A 21619-nucleotide genomic window follows, 5' to 3' on the forward strand; every position below is an offset into this window, starting at 1 on the left:
ATAGGTTTTCTTAATTTCTTGTCTCTGAAATTTATTTTTGATACATGTATTATAAATAATATTATTTAAATAAGGCATTAGACTCTGTTCTTCTTGGAAGTGCCAGGAGCATGCCCTCTGACAGTGTTTTGCATGGATCTGTAAGACAAACTACTTGAGGTGGAGAGAGGTGAAGAGGGAAGGATGGGGAGGGGAAGAGAAGGGTCTTGTCTTAGATTAATGAGGTCTTTAAAATTCTAAATGTCCAGTTGAAGAGTGAGAGATGTGATCAGCCAAAAGCATGCCATTAGCCAACCATTGTTACATGAACACAGCTCAGTTTCACAAAACTTGACCCAGACTGCACTTCTTATCCTTATTTTTTCCATCCAGGTACTAATCAACTCCCTTCATCTTTTTCATTTTCTAAGTCTAGCTTCCTGCCTTCTTCCACTTTGTCAAACCTACTCAGCTAGGCTTTCTGTTGCGTTTTTGTAGCCATTCTTCCTTCCTTACCAACTTAATCCCCTCCGCTGAGTTCCAGGTTCAGTCACTTTAGTGTTCCTCTCACCACCACCCACCCTCTTTGGTGTCCTGTTCTGATCACCAGTCCCTGGTTGTTCATCACTCATGTCAATTGTTTCTTTATGTTTACTCTTACTGTATTTCTTGGGGCTGAAGGAAGAGGCAGAGTCACCTCGCAGATGGTTCTTCAACTTGATGTTTGACTCTTTGTATGTATAAATCTTGGATTTTCCTAGTGCAGTGGTTTTTACAATTTTTTAAAAACAATATTTTTATCAGTGAATCCAGAATCCAAAGGAAATCTTCCATGGAACTGCAATATATGCAAATAAAAGTGAAAATAAAAGACAGTAAGTCCTCCATAAATACAAAGATATAGGTAACCTCCTGCTCCAAGATAAGGGCTGAAATGACTATATAACATTTACGTGCTCTTTCCTTGGTCCTACATGCTTACGTTTTTCACATTATGCTTCTGAAATTAAGATGACTCTTATAATTGATGTCAAAAGAAACCTGTCAGCCATCAGGCCCAGGAATAACTTGAAATATGGGAACTTAGCAGTTCATAGAAGGTATATCTTCCTGTAACTTCAGTTGAATTATTTGCATTGGTTGTACCCCACAAGGTTGACTTTTAACTTAAATTTAGTTTCTTGCTTGAAATTTCTTGAGAAAGATTATTCTGTGATCTAGTTTTGAAAGAACAGTAATTATTTAGTCTGAAGTTTGTCTGGCATACCAAGCACTGTAATTAAGGTAGAAGTTGCCCAAGCTCAGCACTGTGCTTTACTTTGAAATTATACTGCCTGTCCTACAGGTGAAGGTGGTGTGAATGCAACTTGCCACTTGTAACCCTATTCATAACTGTGAATACCAAGAATAATTCAAAAGTATATTTTTGACCTGAATGTGAAGGCTTAGAAGAAAACTTTAATTATGACACTGAAGAAGGAAGTGGTGTGTAATTGTGTGAATAAGTATATAATACTGAAAAAAAATTTTTTTAACTGTGTATATTTAATTTAGAGGGGCTTTTTTTGGAAAGGCCCTCTAATGATGATGAGTCTGGTAATCAATGTCACCTTATTGTTGAGTAAGCATGGTAAAGTATTGTAAAACCAAGATAATATCATACGCTTCTTGTTATCATTCCCTGGGAATTGCACAACTCTCTGTTATGCTGGAATGAAACCTTGTATAAGCAGGTATGCCAGAGATATGATGGGCTGTTAATTGAGCCTGGTGCAAGTCTATATATGCATGTCTTGGTGCATGTTCCCTATAGACCATGTTCACTTGGTTTATAGTGAACATGCTCACTTATGCAGTGTGGGTATAACCAATGACAGATTGCAATATGTTTAAATAGGTTCAAAGAGATGTCGGGGAAGCTTTCCTGCACAGTGGACACTAAATGAGTTAGCCTTGAAGTCCAGGATAATGTTTGGATGGACCCAGTGTGTTAAAATTTTCATATAACAGTTTTGGGAATGTGTGATGATTTTATTCTTATTTTTAGAATAGTAAAACATACTTTAAAATATTGACATTTCAAATCAAAAGTTGGTGAACTCCAGGAAGTATCTCAGGGGAACACTAGGTGTTGGGGTCCATAGTTTGAAAACCACTGAACTAGTTTTTCCCCCATATTGGTTGGTCTCGACCTTCCCTTGAGTCCTCATTTCACCCATCCTATACTCTTAGAAAATGGTCTCACATTTGACTTTGTCTCTATCCTTACTGTCAACTCTTAAGTAGCAATATATAGGGGAAGAAACATGTATTTTGGAATCAGACAGACCTGGCTTGAATCTTTGCTCTGTGACTTAACAGCAATATGATCTTGGGTAATTTACTTAACTTTGATGATGATGTTATGCTCATCAGTACAATGAGTTCTCCTCCTCTTAACACAGCTCAGCATTATTATGAGATCTAATATTCATTGAGTGTTTAATATGTGTATTAGTCAGCATTCTCCAGAGAAATGAAACAAATAGGATATATATATATATATGTATATAAAATGATTTATTACAAGGAATTGGCTCACATGATTATGAAGGCTGGCAAGTCCAAAATCTGCAGCATAGGCTGGTAGGCTGGAGACCCAGGAGAGCTGATGTTCCAGTTTTATTCTGAAGGCAATCTCCTGGAGAATTCTCTCTTGTTTGGTCAAGCCTGCATTTTTGTTCTATTCAGGCATTCAGTTGATTGGATGAGGCCCACCCACGTTATGGAGGGCAATCTGTTTTGTCCAATGTCCACCAAGTTAAGTGTAAGTCTCATCCCAAAACACCCTCTTACCATCATGCTCTTATAAGCCAGTGCATTAGTTTGCTAGGGCTGCTGTAACAAAGTACCAAAATCTGGGTGGCTTAGACAACAGAAATGTAATGTCTCACAGTTCTGAGGGCTGGATGTCTGAGACCAAGCTGTCAGCCGGTTGGGTTTCCTCTGAGGCTCTGAGAGAGAATCTGTTCCATGTTCTCCCCCAGCTTCTGGTGATTTGCTGGCACTCTTTGACTTATAGACACCTCACTTTGATCTCTGCCTTCATCTTCACATGGCATTTTCCCTGTGTGCCTGTCTCTGTGTCCACATTTCCTTTTTTTATAAGGACATGCAACCCATGCAACCCATGCAACCCAACACCAGTCATATAGGCGTAGGGCCCACACTAATGAACTCATTTTAACTTGGTCACCTCTGTAAAGATCACATTCTGAGGTACTTGGTGTTAGAATTAAAATATATCTTTTTTGAGAGGAGCACAATTCAACCGAAAATAGTAATAGTCTTCAGGAGCAGAATGAGCTATGGAAGCAATTTGAAACTCTAAAGTATAATACATATAGAGGGTTACACTAATTTATGAAATTTTTTAAAAAGCTGTGTGTACCTCATTTGTAATGGTACACAGGTAACATGGAGACAATGTCAAGTACGTCAGGTGACATGACATGGGAACGGTCAAGAAGGGTCAAAATAAAAGGGTCCAGGGCTTCCCTGGTGGCGCAGTGGTTGAGAGTCCGCCTGCCGATGCAGGTGACACGGGTTCGTGCCCCGGTCCGGGAAGATCCCACATGCCTCGGAGCGGCTAGGCCCTTGAGCCATGGCCGCTTAGCCTGCGCGTCTGGAGCCTGTGCTCCGCAACGGGAGAGGCCACAACAGTGAGAGGCCCGTGTACCACAAAGAAAGAAAAAATAAATAAATAAATGAAAAAGAAAAAGCGTCCAGTTGTTCTTGAGTAGACTGAAGAACAACTTTCCATTTATGAAATTTTGGTACATCTCCACTGAGAATAAATAGCTTGAAGGCCAGACATTAGAATGTTTTGGTAATGAAGAGTGTTAAAAATGAAAACATTTTATTGAGGAGAATTAAATAATTTTGGATGGAAGTTTTAGAATTATTGGCTTTAACTTATGACTCAGAAAAGGGGCATAACTGTTAATAAAAAATGGTCCCTGGAAAAGTATAGGCACCCTCACATTTGCACTGCATTTACCATTGACTTGAAAAATATTTTCACTTTTTTTTTTTTTTTGCACTGCCTCAGGCACTGGACCAGACTATGGAGATATAAAGATATATATTACAACTACATTGTCCTCAGGAAGTTAATCTTATGAGGGAAATAAACTAGCAAAGTATAATGTGGTAACATAAATTTAACAATTTAAAAAATAATTGAGTGACAGTTATGTGCTATGCTCTGTGGTAGGCAGGGAATACAGCAGTAAAAAACATCTCTAAGGTATTTGCCCTTGGGGAGTTTATAGTCTGGCGTGTTTGGAAACACAGGGGTTTGGCAGACAAGCAAATAGACAATTAGTAATGACAGCTCAGGTGGAGGAAGTACAGGAGAGAATGGAATGCATGGGAGGAAAATTAAACCTAGATCGTAGAGAGACACACGTAATTCATATGAAACTATTTCAATGCATTTGAGATTTTTGGGAAATAGAGGTCAGATTTTATTTTGAGGAAGTTATTAATTTTTCTTCAGTGTGACCTGGCATTTGGCTGGTGTTGGAACAAAACCAAAAAAAGTGCTGTATCAAATGATAGGAATAGGAGAATCCTTTAAAAAATTAAGAGCCATCTTATTATCAATGGTTTCATCCAGTGCGAGCTCCCACAGAGTTTAAAAGGAAGAGAATCTGGCTTGATGTTTCCTTTAAAGTTCTTTTTCCTAACGTGTATATGCAAGCAAGAGATTATGACATTTTGAAGTAAAAACAATTCTTAACTGCCTGTAAAAATGATTTGCACTGAACTATTATCATTTGTGTTATGATTTCTCTTTTTAAGGACCTGATTCCAAAGGTGACTGTTCTGAGCTTTTAAATTGCTTGTTAGGATCTAATGATTCAGTCGTCCATTATTGCGTGTTTTGCTATTGGGGGAAAAAGTAACTTAGGTTATTTTGTGGATCTTTATTTACTTATATGTTGCCTATATGAAAAAAAGATGTAGAGACTAAGTGAAGAGGATTTAAAGTAAGGCTTTTGCAGTGAAGTCTTATTTCCATGATAAACCTTGAACCAATGGCTGTCTCCATTCTCTGCTTCTGTCAGACCTCCTTTTTTTCCTGGGATTCACACTGGGGATGAGTGAGGGTTCAGCCACTACTGTTCTCCTCCTCTTACATCTCATAGGAGTTTTAGTGTCAGTGTCCCTCTCAGTGACATCAAGGCTCCGAGAAAATGAAAAATAGCATTAGCATTGCTCCAGAACCTCAGGAACAGGATCTGAATCTTAAATTCTGAGTCATACAATGTGTCTGCAAACACTCCACACCTTGCCAAAGCAGGGAGAAATAAAGAAGATGCTAAATTTACCTTTTTTAAAAATTTATTTATTTATTTATGGCTGTGTTGGGTCTTCGTTTCTGTGTGTGGGCTTTCTCTAGTTGCGGCAAGCGGGGGCCACTCTTCATCGCGGTGCGCGGGCCTCTCACTATAGCGGCCTCTCTTGTTGCGGAGCACAGGCTCCAGACGCACAGGCTCAGTAGTTGTGGCGCATGGGCTTAGTTGCTCCGCGGCATGTGGGATCTTCCCAGACCAGGGCTCGAACCCATGTCCCCTGGATCGGCAGGCAGACTCTCAACAGCAGCGCAACCAGTGAAGCCCCTAAATTTACCTTTTAATGCTATAATTTGTGATTTGTCTTCTAGAGGCTGAACTAATAACAATGGAAGATAAAAAAGGGTTAAAATGCAACCAATGACCAAATTCCATATATAGTTTGAAGATGGGGAATTATCTGCAGCGGAGAAGTCTGAATACAATACCATAAGCCTCTTTGAATCCTGAGAAATAGTCATGAGTAGCAGCAGGATAACAGTATAACAGAACATACAGCATACACAAGTTAAAGAGAAAGTTAAGATAAATGAGAAAAATTCTAGAATTTGACTGATCATATATCTGGCTAGAGGATTCCAAGCAGAACCCTAGAGACCAGATTTATCATGCCTAAATTTAAAAAATCACCAGCTTTGTCTTCCTGATGCATCACGTTTGAATGTTACCCTTGGAAGATTCATTCTTAAGCATCTTCATCTTAAAACATTTCTGAGGTTGTCTCCAACCTCCATTTTACCATTCCATCTATCAAGCAAAATAAACAAGTAAACATCCTCAAATAAACTATGTTGGGTGGACTTAGACTGCTTTTTTTCTTTTTTTTTTTTTAATTTTGGGAAAAGTTGCTTTGAGGCAGTAACTGGAAAGCAGGTATCACAGAGGATTTAATAAGTAGTGATTTTTTTTTGTACACATGGTGAGGGGTCATTAAGTCATTTGGAAGTTGAAGGTCATGAGAGTCTAGCATGTGATTTGCCTATTACAGCTCATACCAAACAGATCCCTGACTCCACAGCCCAGAGCTTCTCAGAGGATTTCTGTCCCCAAGAGAGGAGAGTTATCTCCATATTGCAAGAAAGACTTTAGCAGAGAAATATCAAGTGGCCTTGACTCCAGATGTTGAGTTAATTCTAGAATGGCAACCCTGACCCTGAAGGACATGCGGATTTCATTGCCGAAGGATGAAGAAGCCTGTTAGCGAGTGTTTACTTTGGGTCCTAGTGATGGTGTCTGAACAAACTAGGTGAACAAAGAGCTTCAATAAGGGATTCAGAGTTATGTAAAAAAGTGAGGGAGGGGCTTCCCTGGTGGCGCAGTGGTTGAGAATCCACCTGCCGATGCAGGGGACATGGGTTCGTGTCCCGGTCCGGGAAGATCCCACATGCCGTGGAGCGGCTGGGCCCGTAAGCCATGGCCGCTGAGCCTGCGCGTCCGGAGCCTGTGCTCCACAACGGGAGAGGCCGCAACAGTGAGAGGCCCGCGTACCGCAAAAAAAAAAAAAAAAAGTGAGGGAATAAGTGGGTTAATTATAAATACCAGTTAAATCAATATATCATGTGTGAGATATCCTTACATCACTCATGTGAAGTATGTTTTGTTCCTACCTTAGAAGATGACGTAGAACTTGTTTTCCTTCTTTTCCTTTCATGCTTAAAACTGCTTCTCTGCTCTGTTGCTAGTATGGAATTGTCTAAAATAATGGTGATTTTCTGATAGTCACACAAGTTTCTCTCTGTAAGCTTTTACAAATGCCAGCCAGTAACCCAGTGGCATTTCTACCATAAAATCAGAAGGCCAATCCATTTCCCCTCTTCCTTATTTTCTTGGTTTCAGATATATTTCTTTCTTTTTTTTTATAATTTTTTTTATTTTTGGTTGCGTTGGGTCTTGCATGGGCTTCTGATTGTGGTGGCTTCTCTTGTTGCAGAGCATGGGCTCTAGGCACGCGGGCTTCAGTAGTTGTGGCACATGGGCTCGGTAGTTGTGACACGTGAGCTCTAGAGTGCAGGCTCAGCAGTTGTTGCACTCGGGCTCAGTAGTTGTGGCTCGCGGGCTCTAGAGCGCAGGCTCAGTAGTTGCGGCACACGAGCTTAGTTGCTCCGCGGCATGTGGGATCTTCCCGGACCAGGGCTCGAACCCATGTCCCCTGCATTGGCAGGCAGATTCTTAACCACTGCGCCACCAGGGAAGCCCCCAGATATATTTATTATTGCCAATGGAAATAAAAATCAGAAGTTAGAGAGCAATGTTATCACTTGTCTTTCTAGGTTAGTAAAGAGTTCCTAAAAGTGAACTCATACAAGATGCAGCAATTTTATTGGGTAGTTAATCATCCTATCTTTCTAGCCAGTTGTTCCAGCTATAATCAGTTTTGTGTCTCTTACTTGTGGCTTCATGCCCAGATAGAATAAAAATCAAACTAAAACCATGAAACAATGCTCTGAGGCTGCTTTTCTAAAGTACACGGACTTGGGCTATTTTTTGTAGCATTGCTAATTGTCTCTCAATTGCTTGAGTCCCTGAAATCCAATAAATGTGAATGGATTAAGTATAGCTGTTAGAAGTGGTCTTTTTATGCCAGTGCTACTCCCTCACCATTCTTATTTTTTCTGTATTCATAGTAGTTCCAGCAATTAAATGCTTTGCTTGCGGGGGCCAGGAATAAACGATTTATATGACTCATGTTTCATGTCATCAATCCTTAGATCCTTTCGTGGGCTTTGCACAGAGTCTTAATCACTTGTAGCAGCTACCCAGGCACTGACATATATGAAAGCGTTTAGAGTGTCAAAGTCACCATAATAAAAATGTGCATTTCACCAAGTCTAGGAGGGAAAATCAAACATTTGGGAAAAGTTTCTAAAATCCATGCTGACAATTGATTTCTTTATGCTGTTTGTCTTAATACCAGCTTTTTAAAGATATAATTCACATACCAAAAAATTTACCTACTTAAAGTATATGAGATGTGTAACTATCACTACAACCAATTTTAGAACACTTGCATCACCCCAAAAAGAAATTCCATACCCATAAGCAATCATTCCCCATTCCCTCCTTCATCCCCACCCTGGACAACTACTAATCCACTTTCTCCGTAGGTGTGCCAGTTCTGGACATTACATATAAAAGAAACAGTGTGGTCTTCTGTGACTAGCTTCTTTCACTTAGCACAGTGTTTTCAAGATTCATCCAAGTTGTAGCATGCATCAGTATGTCATTCTTTTTTATCGCTAAACAATATTCAAGTTGTAGGATTATACATTTATCCATTCAGCAGTTGGTAGATATTTGGATTGTTTCTACATTTTTGCTTATTATAAAAAATGCTGTTATAAACACTTGTGTACAAGTTTTCATGTGGACACATATTTTCATTTCTCTTGAGCATACACCAAGGAGTGGAATTGCTGGGTCATATGGTAACTTTCTGTTTAATATTTTGTTTCAGATTGTTTTCCAAAGTGGCTGCATAATTTTACCTCCCCACCAGCAGGGTATAAGGGCTCTAATATTATTTTCCACATCTATGTCAACACTTATCGTTACCTGTCTTTTTTATTTAGCCTTTCTAGTGGGTGTGTAGTAGAATCTCACTGTGGTTTTGATTTGCATTTCTCTAATGGCTAATGAGGTTGAACATCTTTTCATATGTTTTGGGGTGTTTGTATATCTTCTTTGGAGAAATGTTTATTCAGATCCTTTGCCAATTTCTAAATTGGGTTGTCTTTTTATTACTGAGTTGTAAGAGTCCCTTGTATGTTCCAGATACAGGTCTCTTATCAGATATATGATTTGCAAAAATTTTCTCCCATTCTCTGGGTTATTTTTTCTACTTTATTGATGGTCTGCTTGGAGGCATAAAAGTTTTATAATTTTTTTAAATTAATTAATTTATATTTATTTTTGGCTATATTGGGTCTTTGTTTCTGTGTGAGGGCTTCCTCTAGTTGCAGCAAGTGGGGGCCACTCTTCATCGTGGTGCGCAGGCCTCTCACTATCGCGGCCTCTCTTGTTGCGGAGCACAGGCTCCAGACGCACAGGCTCAGCAGTTGTGGCTCATGGGCCTAGTTGCTCTGCGGCATGTGGGATCTTCCCAGACCAGGGCTCGAACCCGTGTCCCCTGCATTAAAGGCAGATTCTCAACCACTGCACCACCAGGGAAGCCCAAGTTTTATAATTTGATGATGTCAAATTTATCTATTTTTTCTATTGTTGCTTATGCTTTTCATATTATACTTATCTGTGTGCTTTTTTTTCTCTTCTTCTAAAATTAGTCCTAATATGGCAAATTTGGTACAAGTGTAGGCTTTGCTATCACAGTCCTGTTTTGAAATTCTAACTCTGCCTTGGATAAACTATTTAAGCTCCCTCAGCCTCAGTTACTCATCTGTAAGATGGAGATAATATTAGGGCTTCTCTCTTGAATTGTAGTGGGGATCAGATGAAATAACGTATGTGAAATACTTAGAATTTTAGAGAGTTATAGGAATAGTCTATTAAGGTTAGCTAGTACTTTTGTTATAATCACAATAATAATAAACTCTAGTGCTCTGAAAATTAAACTAAAGCCAAATAGTTTCTATGAAGAAGCAACGCAATAACGTACAGCTGTAATATTTTATAGACAACATTGAATTTGGCCCCCATGAAAACCAGGTAGTCATAGTAATTATTTCCAGCAGGAGCTGCAGCTGAGAGAGCTTAAGAAAAGCTATTTCCAAGGTCACATGACTGGAAAATGACAGAGTTAATACCTAGAGTTTTCTTAAAATCACTAATTCAGTTTTTCCAGTAACAGATTTGCAGTAGAAGTTAGGTGACTGGAGTTTTGTAGTCTTCATTATAAAGTTTTACCTCAGACAATCATATCAGGAAAGAAAAGAAAGCAGCTTTATGGGAAATGAAAATTAATAGTGAGCATTATATGAAAATCATGGAGTTAAAACATATATGACTAGAAAGTTTATGTGCATAGCTACCCATAGCAAGTACTAATTATAATATGTAACTTCTTCTTTAATTAAAAAGAACTTCCTCCTTATTTCCAAAGTTATACATGCTCATAGTTAAACATTAGTGAATATAGATAAGCAAAAAAGAAAATATCTTTCCTGAAGTTTTCTTAATATGCTTACATTCCAAATACATTTATATTTGGGAGCATCTTTTAAAATGGGCAGATCGATTTCCTATTTAATGTTTAGGTTCATTAAGCATGAAGTTAAAGTAATTTATGTTATGGTTTTAATTTCTGGGCCTCCGGAAGGTTTTTCAGAATTGGTTTGTAGTGTTTTGTTGAGCAGCAAATAATTATCTTTCCAAATCTTCTAAAATTCATTGACTACATTTACTGTTTACTCATCTACAGAAAGAAAAAGAACTTCTGCTGTCCTCTTGGCAAACTAGGAGCCTCATGAGAAATTAACTCTCAAACACAAAAATAGCTCATCTTTAGCAAGCAAAAAGGTGATTGAGCTGACTAAAGTGGTTATTTATTATAAATTTACCATTTTATGGGTAAGCAGCAAACCCTGTTTAATTACCTTGTGGGATGAGAGGACAGAGACTCACCGACTTGACCCTCACCCCAGTGCTGTGACTTTGGGGTGCATTCTTGAAGCCTACAAGTTTTATACAGGACTTTTGAGAGCTAGATGCCACTACTTTCTCAAGTTTTATTTTTACTAAAATTCATTGAGAAAAAACATATCCAACTATAAGATAACACCAGATCTAAGTTGATAAAATAACTGTGACGTTTGAAGTGTTATTTATGTGAATTAGAAAAGAAACATCCTTTTAGAGATGAAATGACTTCTGGTCTCAAATCAATTCTTCCCATCATAGCCATTTATCAAAAAACCTAAAGCAAACTGGCAGAGTATGCTGCAGGAATTTGAGATTTGTTGTTACGGTCTGTTCAAATGATTCCCCCTCTTTCCTCAGCCTGAACTTCACCGTTTTCTTTAGTTAGGACTATCCAGCTTATTTGGGCTATTTCAAACTCATGGTAAATATATTGGATGATGAGAAAACCTCTAGCGTATTTAATTTTGTCCGTACTAAGCAGTTTAGAGTAATTTCTACTTAGTTCCTCAAGTGTTATTTCATCCAAAAAGGAAAAAGGCTGAGTCATTTGAGTGTATCCGTTTGTCAGTATTTAGGAGATGTGTCATGCAGCCATGGGTTTGAATTTGCTATTTCATTTCATTTTATCTGGCTAGTTAAATCAAAAGTAATGTTAAATAATGCGGAGGCATGATTGTTTTATACAAACAAAATCATCTGAAACTGAAAAGATCTGATACCTGACCTTCATCTTAAATTCTAGCAGATGAAAATGTCAGATGCCTCTGTTGGATTAATAAAAGCCAAATGTCAAATGGAAAAATGATTATAAGCTTTAATTATGTGGTTTTAACGGGGATAGGTTTCATGAAAATCAAAGCTTTAATAGTGTCTATAATTGGAAAAGTCTTTTCATCATAAGGAATTACAAGTCACTCTAAATTTATGTAGAAATCGGAAATTTTGTCCTAAGAAAAACTAAATACAGTTTCATGGTGTGTATGTGTGTGTATATATTTAAAAAAATCAAGTGATAGCATTTTTCCTTAATAAAACCTGAAGACTCTTATCGTTAAGTGCACAGTGTGTCTGGGTACCAGACTTTTTTTAAGTTCGTTGAAAACTTCAGGATATATATATATATAATAAATTTATTTATTTATTATTATTATTTTTTGCTGCATTGGGTCTTCATTGCTGCATGCGGGCTTTCTCTCGTTGCTGTGAGCGGTGGCTTCTCTTGTTGCAGAGCATGGGCTCTAGGCACGCGGGCTTCAGTAGTCGTGGCTCGCGGGCTCAGTAGTTGTGGCAGAGGGCTTAGTTGCTCCACGGCATGTGGGATCTTCGCGGACCAGGACTCGAACCCGTGTCCCCTGCATTGGTGGGTGGATTCTTAACCACCGCGCTACCAGGGAAGTCCCAAAACTTTAGGTTATAAAGAACTATATATCTTAAGGATCTCTGTCTGCTACCTTGTAATTAATGATTAGCTAGTTTCTGTTAGAAATAAGGAGAACTTTGGAAACTGTCACAGTTTCTAAATAGATCAATTTATAAGGCCATTTTCAATATACAGTGACAGGTTATGAATGAAGGAGAAGGGTAAGATCAGTTAGAGGTGAGAGGAAGGGTGGGTGGGAGCAAATTTGAGGATAAGGAGGAAGAATAGTGTTTATTGCTTTTGGTTATTCCAGGTGTACCTGCCTTGCTAATGAAACACCTGGGTACTCATTAATATTTAATGGAAGAAATGCTGAAGTAGAAATCCTGAGTTGGCATTTCTAAATTCTATCCAAGTATGTTTAACATACTCAAGCTCATTCAAAAAAAGCGGTGGCTGGAGTTTTACAGTAACTAATATTTCAGTGAATGTCTAAGTGTAGATACCTGGGGAGTTTTTTGTTTGTTTTGGGTTTTTTTTTTTTGTATTTCTGTGACTGGCTTGAGGTAGTCATGGAGACCTCCTTGATAGGGCAGAAATTTCATTCAATTTTCTTTTAGGTTTAATCTCACGAAATAAATTCTTTCAGATAACTCTGGTGATTGCCAGGCAGCCTAAGGTTAATTGATTTTATTTCTCATAATTTACCTTAAGTCGTTTCTATTTCAGATTACAAATATAGGTTTACTGTAGTGAATCTGTCAGAAACACTAAATTATATTAATAATTATAAATGGCTAACTTTTAATACTACTGAATATGTTTGATTTGATGATGCTGGGCTGTGGAACTCTTGATAATCAAAACTAGATGCCTTGGTATAACGTATATATTAAAATGGGCATGGATAACGCAGGAAGCTTTTTATAAATGTAGGTGTTACTTAAAGTATTTTAAAAATGAGCTAGAAACTCATTAATGGAAACGGTGATCAGGTCTTAGATATGGACCAAAAGATGTATGTTTATTTATTTATTTATTTATTTATTTCTTGCGCGGGCCTCTCACTGTTGTGGCCTCTCCCGTTGCGGAGCACAGGCTCCGGACGCGCAGGCTCAGCGGCCATGGCCCACGGGCCCAGCCGCTCCGCAGCATGTGGGATCTTCCCGGACCGGGGCACGAACCCGTGTCCCCTGCATCGGCAGGCGGACTCTCAACCACTGCGCCACCAAGGAAGCCCCTGTTTATTTATTTTTTAAAAGAAAGAAAAGATTTGTTTTTAAATTTCCTGAAAATGTCTTTGGTATTGTAATATTTACAGATAGTGAACTTCTCTTTATTTATAAATTTAGTTTCATATTTTAACAATTTCAAACATACTGAAAATGAAAGGTTTATTAATACATGGAGTATATTTTTCTCTTCTAAATTTTCCATAGGCCCCTTCCTTTCCATTCTCAATGCTATTACCCTTGTTCTGAGTCTGTCAACCATCTGGCAGTCAGTGATCTATTACTGTTGGCCCTTTCTGGCTGAGCTGATTGTTAAATTTTCAGGAACTTTGTGAGCTGGTTGTTAAGTACAACTAGTATTAAAAATTAATTGATTTACACTTACAATTAAATAAATTATATTAAAACAAAGGTAATAATTGAAAAGTTATCACTACATAATTATTATCTATGTATTGAGGTTATGTTGATTGTATCTGAATGGTAATCACACTATCTTATAATATGCAGCTGTGTTTCTCTTCCCAACTCTGTGTTCAGTGACTTCGCGTTTGGTGACTTGAAACTGGTCATGGTGGGAGTATTTACACCACAGAAATAGGCAAATACCATACGTCACTTTTTGTTTTTTGTTTTCCTGGAGAAGGCATGGTTAAAGATTTGTCAGTACACGACACCACACTACTGCCTGCAGTCTGCTAGCTTCTGGTCTCCCTGCTTCCAGACCCGTGTTCCAGCACTATGTCTAGAATAACCCACCAAGTTTAATTTTCCTAAACATAAGAGCTGAACACGGTAAAGGATAAAATAACATCAGAAGAATGTGGTAAAAATCTAGTTTGTGGCATTTAGTAACGGACAAATTTAACATCTTTGAGCCTCCATTTCTTTATCCTTATAGTAGGGCAATGATCTCTTCTTGTTCTACCTACCTATCAAGACTTTCCAATGAAAATCACAATATGCTAGTGTTTGTGAAAGTGCTATATACACATAATTTTTTTATTAGTAGTAAACACTTGCTTCACCTTTTCACTTCTTAAGTTTACAAAGGCTTATAACTAACAGAATGGAGTTTATATCCTAAATTGCTGTCCCAGATTTTTCACACCCTTGCTGCCCCCTGTATTGGCAAATGTGCTTCCAAAGTGCTTATGTTGGCTACTAGATTGTGAGTGCCAGGCAGGTGTGCCAGCACTCTCACAGACGATGCCCAATGCAGATGCTGCATGATCACAGCACTTCTTTAACTGCTGTGTTCAGACTGTCCTTAACTATTTTCATTCTTGCTCTTCAGGAGAAATTGCCCATGGATCACACTGGGCAATAAAGATGAAACAATTATCACCCTTTGCTGAAGTTTGAAGGCTCTTGTTAAGATGCAAATATTGCAAGTTAGTGGAAGAAACTGACATATTAAACCATTGTCACTCGTTGATATCTTGGTCAGAAATGGTTGGTGAAACTACTGAGCCTTTGAGCAGGGTCTTTTTTTTTTTTTAATATTTATTTATTTATTTGACTGTGCCGGGTCTTAGTTGTGGCACGCTGGATCTTTAATTGCAGCATGCAGAGTCTTTAGTTGCGGCATGTGGGGTCTAGTTCCCTGACCAGAGATCGAACCTGGGCCCTCTGCATTGGGAGGGTGGTGTCTTAACTGCTGGACCACCAGCAAAGTCCTTGAGCTGGGTCTTAATTCAGGTAAATTTTAAGGAAGGACAAGTTGTAGAGACATCAGGAACACAGGGCAGTGGCTGACTGAAGAAGGTGGAGACAAGGGAAGTGTAAACAAGAATCTGGACTCTTGGGGTGGGAGTGGTGAAGGTGGACATGAGAACCTTCTGCAAAGTTTTGCCCTGAAACAATGTCAAAATGTTTGCATTTGGCATAGCATTTCCTCTTTTTATTCTGAATGGCTTTGCTAGAATAATTTTCCTAGTATAAGTTTATTTTGCTTCTCAGATATTGCTAAAACACTCCCTGTTGATTTTTGGTGGGTAACATGAATGTTGATTTATTACCAGCGTCTCAATGACACCAAATTTTGGGACTCTCTGAAGAAAAGAAAGATGGTAAGGGTAAAAGCATATGTTGGGAATCACTGATTCCAAGTTCAATTCCTTTCTTTAATAAATATATGACACATAGCACAGGGAGATCAGCTCGGTGCTTTGTGACCACCTAGAGGGGTGGGATAGGGAGGGTGGGAGGGAGACGCAAGAGGGAGGAGATGTGGGGATATATGTATATGTACAGCTGATTCACTTTGTTATAAAGCAGAAACTAACACACAATTGTAAAGCAATTATACTCCAATAAAGATGTTAAAAAATAAATATATGAAATTTCACATGAGAAAGGTCTCATTTGCTCAAATTTCATTTAGAAGTTTCTCTTTGTACGTGATTTCTTTGTTTTACAATTCTCCTGCCCCTCTCTCCTTCCTCTTTGTTTTCCCTTGTCTTTGACTTCTTTTTAGATTTTCTTATCTCTGTGATGATTATTTTTCCTTATTCACAGTAGTTAGAAACAATGTATTTGAAAATAACTGGAGTATCCTGCATAAGTATTTACTATGCCAGCTTCCCTAGCTTCCATCATAAATTGTTATTTATTAGATGCCTAGAGGGCAGATGTGCGTAACTGCTATGGGGTGAGGAGACAAAACATAAAATTATGATCCCCACCCTCATTCAGCGGTGATGATTAAGTCAACAAATTGATACTCCAGCTACAGTCAGTTCATTCAACAAATAGCTCATTGCTGAGTACTGTGAGCTATGGTTAACAAAATTATATAAGGGTGTTGTTTGAGGGTCTGTCTTCTTATTCACAGATCATTTTGTATTTGAAGTGGTAGAGAGTGGACTTCAGCAAACTATAAACTCCTAGTATCTGGTTATTTTGGGGAATTTTCTTCTTTTTTTTTCTTGAAGAATACTTTTAGTATAGAATGTTTAGCAGTTTGTTTTTTTTCCTCTGGGAAAGATGATGATTCTACCGTCATCCCCCATCCTTTAAGCAAAGCTATAGTCACATCAGTTCAGAGGTGATGATGTTTTATATAGTTGTGTTCTGTAAGATATGACTCCCTGGCACTTATATAAGTTGACTTATTTTATTCTCGTATTTATGCACTACCACCATTTTCCACATGCTATAAAATTTGAAACTGTATCCAATTCCAAGTCTACATTGGAGATCAAATCAAGTTAACATTTATATCTGTCTCTCCTCTCTTTATTTTAGCTGGACCAGACCAATTTTGAGGAAAGGGTACAGAAAGCGCCTGGAATTGTCAGACATATACCATATCTCTTCTTCTGATTCTGCTGACAATCTATCTGAAAAATTGGAAAGGTATGTTCATACACATTGTTTATTGAAGAGAGAAATTAATATTATTTAGAGACTAGAGAACTGACATTAGAGGGTTTAATTCTTAAAATGGCATACTTATAATAGGAACATCCTATTTTCTTGATGAAGTCTTGATTAGTTAAGAATTAAACAATGAAAGGATGAAAGAAGAAAAACCATTTTCCTGAGATAGGACCTTTTTTGGAAAAACACATATTTGAATTCTGAGAAGCTACCTGTCTTTGAAGACTATTACGTGGATTCTGTGAAGACTGGAATCACATCTTTATGAAGCAAGTTGTGTACATTTGCCTCCAAAATCTTAATGTGTGAATACAAATGTACATACTTGGAAATCTTAGGGTAAAGGCTGTTGGATGTCAAAGAAATGTAAAAATTTCATATTTTTGAGTATATTTTGAATGCCAGGTGTAATATCTCCTCTCAGCCACTCTGGAAGGAAAGCATCATTATCTCTTTCTTACAGAAGAGCAAACTGAGGCTCAGAGAGATGATGTAATTTTCCAGCTAATAATTGATTGAGCTGTGGTTCAAACCCAGGTCTATACTCCTGGCCTCCCCAGGAACAGTGTTTCCCGTTGTAAAGAAGTCTCCCTTTCTAAGAGTACTGGTTATAATCCTTTTGGTTGCCAGAGAATTTATTTAAGAGGGAATTCATTGGTTCATGTAGTCAACCTGTGTGAAGGCCTAGGTAGAGAATTGGCCTTAGGGACTCAGTGGAACCAGGGACTGGTTTTATTCTCTCAGACCAGCTTCCTCCATGGAGTGGGTCCTCAGAACTCTTTGCTCACATTTTTATAGACCACAGAGGAAAGAGTCCTTTCTCTGTGGCCAAATGTGAAAAATCCCAGAAAGTTTTGAGTCACAAGCTCACTCCTTGGACCGACAACAATCTATGAATGAGCTAGACTGGGTCTTGTGCCAGCAGTACAGGGTCTGATACCAGATGAAGGGGAAAGGGGAGAGGGAGTTGACAGGAAAAAGAAAAAGAAGTAGCTACTTTTTACTGCACCAAAATAAAATAGTTGAGTAGATTTGCAATTTGTTTACCTTATTTTCATGAAATTCATTGAATTTCTTTTGAAATTTCAAGACAAGATATTCAGCCTTACTTTTTCTTGATTTTATTCAAAGAATTAGGCTAGTGGGAGTAGCAGCTTCACATTTCCAAGTTCAAGGTCCAGCTCCTAATGTCGAGTACTTAGTGTGTGTACGTGCCATGAGGGCAGGGATATATTTTTTTGTTTTGTTTTTGTTTGATTTGTTCAGTTTATGATGTGCCTGGAATAGGGTCTAGAATAGGGTCTGGTATATACAGTTGTCCCTTGCTAGATTCCCCCTGGATATAAAAATCTATGGATGCTCAAGTCCCTTATACAAAATGCATATAACCTACACATATCCTTTTGTATATTTTAAATCATCTCTAGATTACTTATGATACGTAATAAAATGTAAATGCTATGTAAATTGTTGCTGGCACATGACAAATCCAAGTTTTCCTGTTTGGAACTTTCTGGAATTTATTTTGGTGAGTATTTTCCATCCCCAGTTGGTTGAATCTGAGGATGAGGAACCCGCAGACATGAAGGGCTGACTGTAGTAGGTGCTCAGTAAATATTTGTTGAATGAATGAATGATGATTGAATGTGAAATGGCTAGCATTATGTAAAAACCTGTAACACTTCTGCAGAGATAAAATATATAAACATAGTATATTGTAGGTATATCAGCAAGTTCAAAATAATATAGTAGCTAATGAATATCTAAGTTCTAAATGGATGCTGAGGGAAAGATTAATCAGAGTAGGACTAGATTAATCAAAACCTGCATACTCCAGATTTATTTTTACTTATGGCCAAATAGAGGACATAACCTGAATTTGTAGGATTATCTGGCCTAACAGTTTTTTCTCCTCAGTTTTCATTGTGTCTCCATATCAATTCAATGTTTAAAATGTACCTATTTTGTTTCAATCCAACACTGTGCCGGCGTAAGTCCATAAACTTTATCTTTATTATTTTTGTCTTTTTGGGGGTATCTCTTCTTCACTCTGTTATTTCTTTTTTGTAAAAATTGTTATTTAGAATTTACTGAAGTATTTTGAAAGAGTGAAATATCACTTATAGTGCTTTGTATCTCTGCATCCTTGGAAAGTGACCCTGGCCACAGATTTCAAAGATGATATGTGACGAAGGCCCTAGGTGGTTACCATGTGGTTGAGGTACCTTGGCCCATCTGGCTCAGTTTGTGGCCGTGGATTTGAACCCTGTGCATTACTCCTGTATGCAGATCGCACATCCATTCCATGATTGTAGCTAAGCTACAAACTTGATAAGTATAAAATTTCTTCCACTATGATTCAACTCTCGGTGTTTGGAATGCTTACTGGGTCTGTTGTGGTATTGTGGGAACTACCCCATGTACTCTCATTGCTGATTCCTTCCCTCAGGGTCCAGTAGTTCAAGTCCCATCCACTGAAACATTCCCCAGCTTTGCCTTCCTCTCAGATCGCTACCTCATTCATTTCCCCACCCCCCGCCCCCACAGATAATATCTCTGTGCTCTCCTGGTCTCTCTACTTCTCTTTTCCTTTACATCTCAGCTCCCTGAAATATGGTTTCTGGGTCTACCATATTCCTAAAATGACCTTGACTAGGGTCACCAGAGGTCTCTTAATGTCAAATATAATGACATCTTCCTACCATGACTTCAGGGTTGACCAGTTCTTCCCAACTTGAAACCATTTCTTTGGTTTATGTACCACCTCTCTTCCTGGCTTTCTCATTTGACTCATTCTTCCTTTGAAAGAGAGGCAGAATCTGTCTCCACATTTAGCTTCTTACCCCGTTGTGAATCACCAAATGACATGGATGGGAGGCAAGTCTTGTGTGTGAGTGGAAGAGTGGGAAGAGTGTGAGCAGGTAGATGGGTGGCATAGCGTAATTAGGCATGAGAGAGAGTAAGCTTCTCAGGGGAGCCAGTGTCCATGCACAATGCCCATGACTGCCAAACCTGCCCTCAAATCTCAGTTGTGTGGTCTTCCTTTGGAGTAACTTAGAACCACCTCTAATAATGGTAGATGGATAGTAATGAGAATAGCTGTTGATAAAATATAAAGTCTTTATATAGTTCTTTCCTGTGAAACTTTTCATCTCTGTACAGTTTAAAAATGAAGATGAGGGTAACATTTAGGGATATATTTTATCCACTTGGGAAGAGAGGGTTTTTATGAAAAGAAAGTAGTGGCAAAAATGTAAATATAATCGGCTGATGAATGTATAGTATTTAAAAGAAAACAAAGACATTTATTTGACACCAACCATTTTTCAGACTTATTTAATTTCTATTCCTGCCAGAAAATATAGAATATGGTTCTATTCTAATTTTCCAAAGATGTTTATTGTAAAGAATGACTTTAGTATTTGAAAATCAAAGTTGATGATACTTGTTTCATACCCCTACGTTTAAAAACAACAAGTTTTTCTAATGTTAAATCACAGAAAAATCCACCTGACTTTTAATCTTGTTTTTGGTTTGACAGTTAGATTTTGTACAATCCACTACAATTCTAAACAGGTAAAGATCGAGAGGTGAAGGGGAAAAAATTAAGTATTTATTTTTCACCTTGTTCTAAGCACAGCAATGTGTATTCATAAGAGTCATATTTTATTTGTCCACCTCTTGCATTCATTGCTTCTTAGAAGCCCAGAACCTTTCTTTAACACATATAGTGTGGCCTTTTCATGAAGTCAACTCCTTGAAAATTGATATATGGTGGAGCACTGAATTCTGCGAAACATCTGCCTGAGCGTTGGTGTTGGAAGGTCCCCACAAGGTTTTGTCTCTTTAGTCACTTGGGTTAATCTCCTTGAATGTACTTGTGTGAATAAAACTATGTTAAGGGAAATAGAGAACTCAGATACTTGCACATGCAACTTACTGATCCCACTTTGTATTCTTTTGCAGAGAATGGGATAGAGAACTGGCCTCAAAGAAAAATCCCAAACTCATTAATGCCCTTCGGCGATGCTTTTTCTGGAGATTTATGTTCTATGGAATCATATTATATTTAGGGGTAAGGATCTCATCTGTAAGTTCATTATGGGTAAAATAATTATATTCATTTTTATTTATTTATTTATTTATGGCTTTGTTGGGTCTTCATTGCTGCACGTGGGCTTTCTCTAGTTGCGGCGAACAGGGGCCACTCTTTGTTGCAGTGCGTGGGCTCTAGGTGCATAGGCTTCAGTAGCTGTGGCACGTGGGCTCAGTAGTAGTGGCTCATGGGCTCTGGAGCGCAGGCTCAGTAGTTGTGACGCATGGGCTTAGTTGCTCCGTGGCATGTGGGATCTTCCTGGACCAAGGCTCAAACCCGTGTCCCCTGCATTGGCAGGCGGATTCTTAACCACTGCATCACCAGGGAAGTCCCTATATTCATTTTTATGATTATAGAAGGATTAGGGTAATCTGATACACAGGTAAAAGGCTAACTCTGAAACCACTAAAACTCTAGTGGAGACAAGTAAAAAATGCATTGGAACTAGGATGTCCTGGAACACAGGTGGCCATTTATAATTCCAAATGGGTTCAGTAAAATAAATTTCTTTTAAAAAGTTATTTTCTGTTATGATCCCAAATCACATTATATTACTGGTATATGAGATTGCTGA

General features: G+C 38.2%; 1 protein-coding gene across 1 annotated transcript in view; it reads left to right on the forward strand.

Annotated features, from left to right (window-relative positions):
• The window catches only part of CFTR (CF transmembrane conductance regulator), a gene marked incomplete at its 5' end in the record, with an annotated part of 195052 nt that overhangs the window by 12510 nt on the left and 160923 nt on the right, over positions 1-21619 (forward strand). Inside the window, 2 exons of the mRNA XM_079931021.1 lie at positions 16815-16925; positions 20916-21024. Of these exons, the coding sequence (XP_079787147.1) occupies positions 16815-16925; positions 20916-21024 (220 nt within the window). The remainder of the gene's footprint in view (positions 1-16814; positions 16926-20915; positions 21025-21619) is intronic.

The sequence above is a fragment of the Stenella coeruleoalba genome, assembly GCF_951394435.1.
Source record: "Stenella coeruleoalba genome assembly, chromosome: 9".
Lineage (NCBI taxonomy): Eukaryota > Metazoa > Chordata > Mammalia > Artiodactyla > Delphinidae > Stenella > Stenella coeruleoalba.